Raw genomic sequence first — 12,020 nt, 5'->3', positions numbered from 1 at the left:
AGAACTAATAATAATAGGGCTTCCCTGGTGGCGCAGTGGTTGGGAGTCCGCCTGCCGATGCAGGGGACGCGGGTTCGTGGCCCGGTCTGGGAAGATCCCACATGCTGCGGAGCAGCTGGGCCCATGAGCCATGGCCGCTGAGCCTGCGCGTCCGGAGCCTGTGCTCCGCAGCGGGAGAGGCCATGATAGTGAGAGGCCCGCATACCGCAAAAAAAAAAAAAAAAAAAGAAAGAAAGAAAGAATAATAATTCAGGATCTGATGTCTCTGACACCCAGAGTTGTGGCGTAGACCCCATGCCCAATCCCCAAGCTGGCAAGATGGGCACCAGGGTGATTCCAGTTTTACCAGTGGGGGCACCGGGGACCCACAGAAACCTTAGCTTTGCAGAACAATTCTCTGCAGCAGTTAGCGAGGCCTCCTCTACAGGGGCTGCCCAACTTAACCTCAGTCGGAATCCAGCTCCGTGAATGAAGGGAGACAGCAGCTTGGGGAAGAAACGAAATTCAGTCTCTCTCTGCCACACTCACAAGGAACCAGCCAAGCCTGGGAAGTCCCTGTGAGGACAAGGGCCCCTTCCCAAAGTCCAGGGTCCTGACGGTGTGACCTCCTCTAGGCCTCTGGACCTTTGCCCTCCTGATTCCTGGCCAGGGAAGCACAGGCTGGACCAGGGGAACATGGGAGATGGGGGGACCCACCGCTCTTTGCAGGGGAGTGAGCCTGTTGCTTCCCTGCAAAGAGAGAAGAGCTGGCCCGTCCCAAAGGCCGGCAGAACATGAGCCCCACCTGGCCTGAAGCAGAAACCCCTGCCCCCAAACCAAAACACTGACCAGAGGTATGTCTGCTGTGGGACCAGAGGCGTGTCTGCTGTGGGACCAGAGGCGTGTCTGCTGTGGGACCAGAGGCATGTCTGCTGTGGGACCAGAGGCTAGAGCTGAGCTGGCAAAGCCAACCTTCGAGAAGCAGATTCCACCCTCCTTCTCTGCCCTGATGATTCCACTCTTTGGCTCGTGCGTGGTTCTCCTACAGCCCCACCCCAGAAGGACACAGTCCAGGAGTGCTTGGCAAGGGACACGAGCCAGCTGGGAAGGGGGTCATTGAACCGTAGCCACAAAGCAATTCTGATTCGAGGGAGCCAGTGAGGGCAAAAGTCAGGCGGGGTTTGGGCGGAGGGAAAACCTCAGCAGGGAGGAGAAGCAGTTCAGGAAGGCTGGAGGAATGTGGTGAGTCAGGGCTTTCCCTCAACGCAGTCACGGCCAGATGGGCGCTGTCCTGGGTAATATGCTGAGTACTGTGCTGAGTGCTCTGCTGGGCACCGAGCTGAGTACTGTGTTGGGTACTGTGCTGAGTACTGTGCTGGGTACTAGAGTCCAGGAGGAAAACAAACATGGCCCGATGCTTGCAGGCTGTAAGGGGGTCTGCAGACAAGGGCACAGATGACTGTGAAAGAGCCATGAGAGACCCCAAACTTGGAGCTCTGAGGAGGGATGTGGGCAAACCAAGAAGGCCTCATGAGGAGGTGGCGGTGGCACCAGGCCTCAGCGCTGAGCAGATATTTGAGCCAGCAAAGCTGGGAAAACACGACGTGTTCAGGGCATCCGGCTTTTGGAAGCCAAGTCCTAGGAAATGTGGCACGTCTCTGACCATAAAGAGGCTAGGAAACCAGTAAGGAAACAGCCTGGCCTAGACGCCAAGCGCAGAGCCGAGGAGGGCAAAGAGACAAGATGCTGCGACCTGGGAGACCAGCCGCTGTGGGCACCGGCGTGGGCTGGGAGAGTCCACAGGCTGGTGTCCCTGCATCGAAACCACGAGAAACAACCTTCTCCACTGGCTCTGCCAGCGTGCCCTGCACCTTGCCAAGTGCGCCAGTAAGTCACTGGCCTCAATCTTCCCACCCTCCTGCAAGGTGGCAACTAGCACTTTCCCCAGGAGTGAAGCTCAGAAGGCACTGGAAATTCTCCCCAGGTGCCACAGCCGGAGCGGGGATTCGAACCCAGGCCTGCAGGCCCCAGACCCCAGCTCTCCCCCTCCCCCAGGCTCCTCCCTCCCCTCCCCCTGGACCCCCATCCTGGCTAACTCCTCATTCAAGCCTCAGCAGTGAAGTCACTTGTCCCCAGAGGCCTTCTCTCAGTGACGGTCCCTGCCGGGGGTTCTTCCTGCACTTCACAGCTGGGAAAATGAGGTGGCAGGAGGGCATGGGACCCGCTCCTGGTCACACAGCTACTAAGCTTCAGAGTTGGATCAGAACTCGTATCCTGGTCACTCCAGCCAACAGGCGCTTGGGACGTGCGTCACTGAGCTGGTGGAGGGATCGCATGGGAGACCCCAGCCCCAGGAGAGGTCCCACGGGCCAGCAGGTGGAGAAGGCTCTAGCTGCTCCCTTTCACCAGAGGACAAGGGTGAAATGTTTTCTTATTGCAAAACTGGTTTTGAAACATCAAAGCACACAGAAAACAAGCGGGTCTGAGCCCCGTAGGAGAGCACGGTGGTGGGGCACCCAGGACACGGCTCCCTTGACCTAGGCTCCAGGCCAAATCCCTGAGGGCTCACCTGATGGAAGTGCTCCCTCGGCTTCCAGAACCCGGTCACCTTGGCCTTGCCAACAGCTCCTCCTAAGGGCCGCCCTTGCCTTTGCCTAACGAAGCCAGACCCACCACCAGGGGGTAATGAGCTGTCAGCAAATGGTGCAAGGTCCAAAGGATTAGCGCGCTAAGACAGCCAGTGCTGTGCAGGGCTGCCAGGAGCTGGGGCTGGGGCTGGCGGAAGGGGTTAGGAAAGACACATGGGCGAGGGGACGTTTCATTTCACATGCACACCCACACCCGAACGAAAGGGCGTTCCAACTAGAGGCAACAGCACACACAAAGGTTTGGTGATAGGAAATCTAGGAGGTTTTCTGCCAGCGGGAGAGGATGTGTGCCTGGGAGGTCGGCTGGAGGGGGAAGCTGAGGCTGGAGAAGAGGGTTGTGGCAGATAGGTAGTGGAGGACGTTTGATGCCAGGTGAAGCTGGGTTTTCTCTCGCAGGCAATGGGGAGCCATAGAAGGTTTCAGAGGAGGAGAATAACTTCACGAGACCCATGTTAGGGATGCACCTCGTACATACTTGTGCGGCTGCAGGGTTAGGTGCGTGCCTGTCCCCGTGATGCCGTGAACCCGAGTGTAGGGTGCGCCTCACCCCTTCCACCGCCCCAGGACCCCACACGGGGACGGTCAGTGATGCTCTGGACTCAGCCCTGGGTTCAAGCCCTAACAAGATCCATTCCTTCCATTCTGGCCCATCTCTGTGTCTAGGGATCCATTTCACTATTGAAAAGTGGGGACAATACACCACGATCACAGGGCTTTGGGGAAACTAGACATGAAAGCTGATAGTACAGGCTTGAGCACACAATAGTTGCTGAATGAATGTCAGCTCCCTTCTCTCAGTGACCGGGCAGAGTCATCTTTTGATAACGAATATTGGTGACAATAATAATGACGATGATGACAGAGGCCAAGACTGACAAGAGAAGGGGCTTTGGCTGTCAGCTCCTCTCCTCACCAGGCTTGCCCCTGACCTTCCAAATCTCCAACCCATCACCCGCTCTGTTACAGAGGAGGGGTCCTCCTTGGCTCCCTGTTCCAGGCTCTGGAACCACTGACCCCTCCCCACCTCTCTGGCCCTGACCCCTGCTTCTCCCTGATGGTTGATGCTGTCCCAACACCAACATCGGGGGTGTCCCACATGTGCCCCCAGCTGTGCCCACCTCCAGTGATTTTCCTATTCTGTTCGCTCTGCCTGGAGCCCCTTCCCTCCCCTCCCCCTGGATCCCCGAGTCTGGCTAACTCCTCATTCAAGCCTCAGCAGTAAAGACCCTTGTCCCCAGAGGCCTCTCTTGACCTTCTAGACTGGGGGACGTGACCTCCTCGGGGCTCCCCGTGTACGCTGGGTTCTCCACTCACTTCACCGTCCAGTTGAGAAGCCTCTGACCGGGCCACTCAAGAATGGTCACCCCTCCTTTCTGCCGTGACGGTCCCCTGGGCAGGGCTCTCACCAGCTGCATCAAGTATCTGTTCATGGTTGCTATAAAAGGACAAGTGGTCCAGGGTGGTGCGTGCTAGGATGGTGCCACACCAAGAGGGAGGCCGAGCAGGGATGGGGGGGCCTTTCCCCCTGGGACAAGCGGGAGTCTCTGTGCCTACCTGGGAGGAGTTCCCTGAGGGCAGGGACCAGGCACCATCACCTGGCATCCCAAGGGTTCGAGGCCTGGCACAGGGGAGGCTGACGGAAATCGTGACTCAAAGTGGAGGGTCTCAGATCCTCTGGGGTCCGACCAATGAAGGACTGGGAAGGACTAATCTGAGGGCAACTGGGATGACAGGAACTGCCAGAAGACACTGGAGGGGACTGGGGGTGGGGGAGGGGGAATAGAGAGGGTGCCACTGTCACTGTCAACTCAGGTCATTTGCATCCAGCCTCACAGGTAGCACAGGGCTTTCTCTATGTTAACATCCATCAGCAACAAACGCCTCCTCAAGGCAGCTTCTGACCCACCCTCTCGAAGTCAGCATCCTGACACAATGAGCTTCACCCATTCTAGAAGGGAAGTGGAGAGAGGTCCAGCGGGGTCACAGGGCCAGCAGGAAGCAGAGCTGGGATTTGAACCCAGGACTTCCAGACTCCAAAGCCTGTCCTCTCTCTAGTCCAGTGAGCTGTTCTACTAAACAGAATGCCTGAGAAACCACAACACCCTGCACCCTGACGCTGGCAGAAGCACACGATGCTGTAGGGAAGCAGAAAGCAAATTTGAAAAGGATTCAGAAGACCAGAATTCCAGGGTGGAGTGTCCTCCCCAGAGGCCTTTGCAACTTGAACAAGTCACCAGACCGCTCCAAGACCCAGTTTCCCCACTTTTAAAATGCAAACCCTGGGTCCTTCTTCATACTGTGTGGTGACACTTAAGCCGTTGGCCCTGAAAAGGTGATATCGATTCTTAATTTTAACTGTCCACTTCCAAAAAGAGCATTAGATATTTTCAATAAAATGTGCAAAATCAATAAGACAGCTGAAAAAAAAAAAGGAGAAAGAAAGAAAAGACAAGATACAGGGACGTGGGTGTGGGGTCAGCTCTGTTTCTAGCCTGTTGGGGGGTCAGTTTGTGCAGGAAGAGGTAAGCCTCCCCTTAAATAAAGCAACCATTGTTAGGTGATAAATTAGAATTGTGGCATATCCCAATGGATATGACCTGAGAGACGTTAAGTCAACTCCTTTACTTACAGATGGGAAACTGAGGCCCAGAGAGGGACAGGGATGTGGCCGAGGTCACACAGCACTTTAGATCAGCGTGGAGACTGCAACCCAGGTCTCTGACTCTTAGTCTAGAGTTCTTCCCCCGGCCCCTGGCCCAGAGCAGATGCCCTCAGGTGGGGGGCGCCACAGTGCTGGGCCAGGCACTGGGCATCGGCACTTCCGGTCAGGGTAGCACTGAGCCTCTGCCTTGTGCCAGGTCAGGGTACAGCTGGACTATAAGAGCCAAGGGAGGGGCCTCAGCTGCAGAGAAGCAGAGAAGGGGCAGGAAGCAGGGCCTGGGCCACCTGGGGGTGGAGACCATCCCGCCGCACGGTGCCCCCTTCCAGGATGGGAGAGTCAGACCCTTACAATGAAAGTGTGATCCTAGGACCCCCAGCAAAGGTGTCACCGAGAGCACGTCAGAAATGTCACATCTCGGGTCCACCCCCAGCTCCTGGATCACAATCTGCACTTAAAGCCCAGGAGATTCAAAGACATCAGATTTTGAGAAACACCCGTCTAGTCCGCTCTGCTACGCAACAGCTGGGAAACCTGAGGCCTGAGAGGGAGGGACCGGGCCAAGGCCACAGGGTTATCAAGGCCGTGGTCTCTGCATACCTCGGTCTCCCGCAGCCTGGCCTCCAGGGCTGCGCGGGGCCCCTGGGTGTTGTCATTGATCTGCAGCCGCTCCTGCACAGCCTTCATCCACTCCTGGGCGTCCCCCATGCTCCTGGCGAAGCCCTCCTGCGGTTGCTGAGTCATGGCACCTGCAGGGGCTGAAGACAGGACCACACGAGGTCAGGCACACAGGTGAGGAGGGCCGGGGGAAGGCGAGCTGTGGAGAGGCCCCAGCCAGCTGATGGCGGCGAGGGTCGGGGAGCCTGACCCTGGGAATGGGGCTCGCCCTCCACCCCCGGCACCTCCTGATGCTCCAGCTTCGGTGCCAACAGCCAGAGGCGATCGTGTTTGTCAGAGAGCCAAAGGACTGGAAATGGGCCGAGAAGGGAAACAGGTCTGGCCTCTCGGGGGGCTGGGCAGGGAGAGCGGGCCCAGGGTGCCCGGTTGGCAAAGACTCCCTTTGTCTCAGATTCCCTGCTCCCCTCTGACGCTAGCTTGGCACTCAGGGCCAACTGTCTCCTGTCTTTTTGGCTGGAAACCCCTCCAAAAGTGGATCCTAAAACACACACAGGCTGAGATGTCTGTGACAGACACTGAATCTTGATCTGAATGGATCAAAAAGCCTCAACCTAAGAAACACAGTTTTTGGGCATTGGCCAGGCTGACGCCAGCCCCTGAATCTCACCTGAAATTCATATCTCAGGTTGGGGATGGCCCAGTGAGCCAGGTGTCTCGTGGCTACTTCTCCACCAAACCTGGGTCCCTGGCAGATGCTCCTAAGTGTTTCCACTGAGCTACGCACCACCTACCTCTCGGCAGCCACCGACAATCAACTGACCTAGCATCTGAGCTCAGACCCACTGCCTTCGGGGATGCCCGCTTCCTGGCATAGGTCTCCCAGCTAAACCAACCGCTTTGCTATCCCGTCCCCTCCTCTCTTTCCCTTACCTTCTAGCTGCGGATACAAGGTCTCAGATTTTCTCATGTAACTTTCTTAAAATCCCATTAAGCCCAGGAAAAACTCTTCTGTATTTCAGTTCTAGTTGTCTGCTTACGGCAACTATAACCGACTTTGGATTAAAGTTATTTATATCTGCATCTTAGGTGAAAGGATTGTGTCTAGTTTATCCTCCAGTCTCCCACAATGCCTAGCACAGGGTAAACCCTCTGCTGATGCTGAAATAGCCCAGCGTTGGCATAAAGCGTCATGCACCCAAAACCAACCACAGCATTTGTTAAAAAGGCAAAACAAAACAAAACTAGGAACAACCCAAATGCCCAACAATAGGAAATTAGTTAAGGAAAGTATCACACACTTGCACTTCAGAATATTATGCAGCCCGGGCTTCCCTGGTGGCGCAGTGGTTGAGAGTCCGCCTGCCAATGCAGGGGACACGGGTTCGTGCCCCGGTCCAGGAAGATCCCACATGCCGCGGAGCGGCTGGGCCCGTGAGCCATGGCCGCTGAGCCTGCACGTCCGGAGCCTGTGCTCCGCGGCGGGAGAGGCCACGACAGTGAGAGGCCAGCGTATCGCAAAAAAAAAAAAAAAAGAATATTATGCAGCCAATAAAAAGTAGGATTGAAATGAATTTGTGATGGAGAATACTTGGGCTCTAATGATAATATCAAAAAATGCAACAAAATTTATACTTAGTAGCCCCAGTTCTACAGCTAATAAAAACAAAACAAAACAACCACAAAAAAAAACATGCTCCTAGAAAAAGGCTGGGAAATCTCGCCATTACGATGCCCATGTAGGGACTTCCCTGGCGGTCCAGTGGTTAGGACTCTGCACTTCCATTGCAGGGGGCATGGGTTTGATCCCTGGTCATGGAACTAAGATCCCGCAAGCCACGTGAAGTGGTCCAAACAAACAAACAAAAGCCAATGCCCATGTGATGAAGCGGAGAGAGGGGTGTGGGCAAGTGGCTGAAAGCATCCCACATGACCTCGGGCCTCTCTTTTCCTGGCACGGTGTCTTCGGAGGCCACGTGGCTAAGGACCATTGTCTGGTTGGTGGAATCACAGTTGGAAGTTTTTCTCTTTCCCTATTTTTCCTCTTAGGCACTTTGTGAATTTTCCAGAAAGGGCAACCGTTACTTTAAAATAAAAAAAACCAAATAATGTCTTAACATTGGCTGGATTGTCTGTTGGCCCTTTTTTCTCAATCGTCAGTTGGTTGTACAACAGGCGTTGACTGGGAATGTGGGCATCCCGCCCTTCACCTCTACCCCTGCGCTGGCAGCTCTGCGATCAGATTGCACGATGCACGCTGGGAGAGGGGAAGGACGCCACCAGCGAGGGGAAGGGAGTGGGTGACCCAGGGTGGGCTTCCCTCTGGGACCTCGGTCCTCAGAGCTCAGTCTCCCAATTTTCTTCCGGAGATGTTTTGATGTTTTTCTAACAACTTAATACGTTCCCTGCAGCCACTCCCTGCCTTTGAACGCTTCGTTTGAAAAGCACGTTAGAATGCGCAGGCATTTAAATTGGTTCATTGTGGCTTTAATCTCTCGTCTAGTGTGTGACTTGATTGGCTTCCAAAAGCTCAGCTTTTATTTTTTACAAAGCGATGAATGGGAGGAGCCGAAACTAGCTCCCAGGGTTTCGGATGACAGGATGCGGAGGGGGGTGGATGCTCTAAACACCCAGAGGCAGCGAGGTTTGGAGAACCCTTCTTGCAGTTGGAAATGCCCAGGGCCTGGGAGGTGTGATGGTTTGAAGACCCCAAGGTACTCAAATGGAACACTAGGGGTCCGGCAGGGTGGGGCGGGACTCGGGTGGACCTCAGACCCACGGATCAGCCTCAGATGGGGGCTTCTAACCTTGGATGGGGGACCACTAACTGTCAGCTTGGTGAAGCTGCCGGCAGAGTTCAAGAGACCAGGGCCTCTTGGCCTGTGCTACCAAACCACTTCATTCCAGGTCAGTGAAACACACAGGAATTAAACACGCACTTCTAGCTAAGCCAGATGCTACAACCACAGAAGCGAATAAGTGGGCACCACCTCTGCCTCAAGAAGCTTCCAGGGGGCTTCCCTGGTGGCGCAGTGGTTGAGAGTCCGCCTGCCGATGCAGGGGACACAGGTTCGTGCCCCGGTCTAGGAAGATCCCACATGCTGCGGAGCGGCTGGGCCCGTGAGCCATGACCGCTGAGCCTGCGCGTCCGGATCCTGTGCTCCGCAACGGGAGAGGCCACAACAGTGAGAGGCCCGCGTATCGCAAAAAAAAAAAAAAAAAAAGAAGAAGCTTCCAGAAGAGAAGCTGCACATTGAACGCCTGTGTGGGCTGCAGGTGGATGAACTGCAAACCAGGGTGGGGGATGTGAGGGGAGGGGGATGGACTTCTACTGTGGACCCCTTCTTGGAATAAAGTCTTTAAATGCCGAGAATAAACTGCAAGAATTACAAAGGAAACCAATCATATTAAAACATAGTTATCAAAATATCAAAAATCGAATTTATCACACACACACCCCCCACACACCACACACTACCTTACTAACACATTAAATCACAAGATCTAATGACAATGGGTCTAATAACTACTGGAATTTTGAAATACTGATGGGCATAAAATACACTTCAAGAAATCTACAATGACTGCAGTGCAACATAAAAATATATGTGACGAAGTTACAGCCACTGCTGATAACAGAGTAGGCTTTGATTTTGTTTTGCCTCCTGCATAACTGAAGAAATTGCCATTAGTTAGAGGTCAGTAGCAATTCTATCCATAGCCCCCTGTCAGTCCATGGACCTGGGTTAGAATCCACAACTGATGGAAAGGAGAGCCTGCTTCCTTACACAAGTTTAAAAGTTTAAAGTTAAAAAGCAAATGAGCAGCTCAAGAAAAGCCCACTCACAATTGGTTTATGGACCAGGAAGACATCCCTCCTTCGCATCCCTCACCAGGAACATCATGGATTTCCCTCCGTTTCCTCAATCGACTGCAACAGCTTCCGGCCCTCTTCCCATCCCTTCTCCGGGCGGGAACCAGAGGGGTTTCCTAAAACACAAACCCAGCTGACCATTGCCCTGTTTAAAAGATACGTTGCAGCGGTCTTCCGACCGACCCCCAAGCCCTGAGCGTGACCCTGTTTCCAGCCTTGCTTCCTGCCATGCCTCCTCACAGCCAACCCCAGGGCAGATGTGCAGTTCTTAGTGCCTCTCTGACACAGCCAAGACAATGACCTCTGTTCCCTCTTCTAGAAGCGAGCCCCCTCCCCCAAGCATTGCTGTCCGGCGTGGAACCCCAGAGCATCGTGACCACCAACTATATTTTCTGGGCAGGCCACCTCCTCTCCTGCTGCCTTTCCACCTCTGCACCCCAGTGCTGGAGCGTCAAGTTACCAGCCCTTCATTAATGTTGACTGAAAGGACAAATAAGCCAAGGAGATGACCCACAGTACTGGGCTGAGCAGGGTGGGGAGCCTTCCACAATGTGGCGGGGAAGGTAGGAGAAGGAGCCCTGGGCGTGGAACCTGCACATTTGCCCTGAGCACGCCTCTGCCTCTCTGGGCCTCAGTTTCCCCATGTGCACACTGTGAGTGTTGAACAGAGGGTCTCTGAGGGTCTTTGAGGTTGTGGGTTGGAAGGGTCCATATTACTGAGCTCTCTGTGAGCCACGCCAGCTGGGGCCTACGCATCAGCCTCTGCCCTCAGACTGTCAGCCTGGTCTGGGCCCTGGTGACCTTCTCTCCCCACGGACCCCCCTCCTTAGCCAGTTCAGAGCACCCCTTCCAGCATCGTGGCCCCTCTAAGGCAGGCCGAGGTGAGTAGCCTCCCAGGGCCACGTGGAAACTCCGAAGGAGGTGGTCCTGGGGACCTTTTATACAGTGGTGGGCACACTTTTTTTGTAAAGGGTCAGGTAGTGACTATCTTCATACTTTATCTATATACTTATAGTATATACTCTGCAGGTCATATACAGTCTCTGTTGCATATACTTCTTTGATTTTACAGCCCTTAAAAAATGTAAAACCCATTTCCCATTCACTGCACCAAAACAGACGACTAGCCCAATGTGGCCTATGGGCCACAGTTTGCCAACTTCAGCTGTAGATGCCCCAAGGCTGTAACCAGCAGCTGCAGGGAGCCACAGCGGCCAGCAGGCAAAGTGAGCGGCTAAGTGACCCACAGGCATGTGTCCTGGGATTGGACAGATGTTGAGGCCAGAAGGACTTATAATTGGTCCTGGTGGTCTTGGGCCCGCTATTCACGAGCCGTGTGACATCTGGCCAGTCAGTTAACTTCTCTGAGTCCCCATCTCCTCAGCTGGAAATGGGGTTTAGTCCGCTTGGGATGCTATAATAAAATATCACAGACCAGGTGGCTTACAAACAGCAGAAATTTACTTTTCACAGTTCTGGAGGCTGGAAGTCTGAGATCAGGGAGCCAGCACAGTCACGGGAGACCTGGCTGCAGACTTCTCATTGTATCTTCACGTGGAAGAAGGGGTTAGGGAGCTCTGTGGGGTCTCTTTTATAAGGGCACTAATCCCATTCATGAGGGCTCCACCCTCATGTTAGAACAGGATTAGAATCACCTCCCAGATGCCCTAACTCCTGACACCATCACATTGGGGGTCAGGATTCCAACAGGTGAATTCTGAGGGGACATAAATATGCAGACCATGGCATGGGGACAACACCTAGATTTGGTTAATGAAAAAACCTCCTACCCAGCACCTGGAACACATTCCATACTTGGAAGCAGTTCTGTTTTTACCCCAAATTCCTCCGGGGTCAGGTGGAGGGCTTTCCTTCTTTAGAAACCTGCATCCAGACGGAGGCTCTCACACCATCCCAAAGGTGGGTGTGGGGTAGGAATGGGGGTTACTAGCCATAGACTAATGCATCTGTGCATCTTAACAGCTGCTGGGTGCTCAGGGTTCAGAGACGAACCAGGTAAGGCTCGGGCCCATGGGGCTCCGTGTCCAGTGAGGGGGCCAAAGTGAGCTTTGAGAGAGGGGAGTGCAAGCTGAGTGGGAGGTGCTGCAAGGATGCTGGGGAGGCTCTCGACACACTGGGGGATGGGGAGGCTGGAGCTCGAGGATGCGGGGAGGCAATGAAGGAAGCAAGGGTCAGATCAGAGCCCCAGAGCCACGTCCAGGAGGCTGGGCTGGTCCCTGGGGGC

At 54.5% G+C, this 12,020-nt stretch overlaps 1 protein-coding gene across 3 annotated transcripts in view; it reads right to left on the bottom strand.

The window, feature by feature from the left end:
• SYNE3 (spectrin repeat containing nuclear envelope family member 3) overlaps positions 1-12,020 on the bottom strand; it is a 90,568-nt gene that overhangs the window by 45,868 nt on the left and 32,680 nt on the right. For 2 of the 3 annotated variants that reach the window (XM_079914424.1, XM_079914423.1), the window contains exon 2: positions 5,887-6,044. In XM_079914424.1, coding sequence (XP_079770550.1) covers positions 5,887-6,030 — 144 coding nt within the window. In that variant the 5' untranslated portion in view covers positions 6,031-6,044. Of the gene's footprint in view, positions 1-5,886; positions 6,045-9,748; positions 9,875-12,020 lie in introns of those variants that run through there. The other variant, XM_079914425.1, reaches the window with a different exon arrangement.

Source organism: Stenella coeruleoalba, assembly GCF_951394435.1.
Source record: "Stenella coeruleoalba genome assembly, chromosome: 2".
In the NCBI taxonomy this organism is placed as follows: domain Eukaryota; kingdom Metazoa; phylum Chordata; class Mammalia; order Artiodactyla; family Delphinidae; genus Stenella; species Stenella coeruleoalba.
This window is presented reverse-complemented; position numbering and strand designations above follow the sequence as displayed.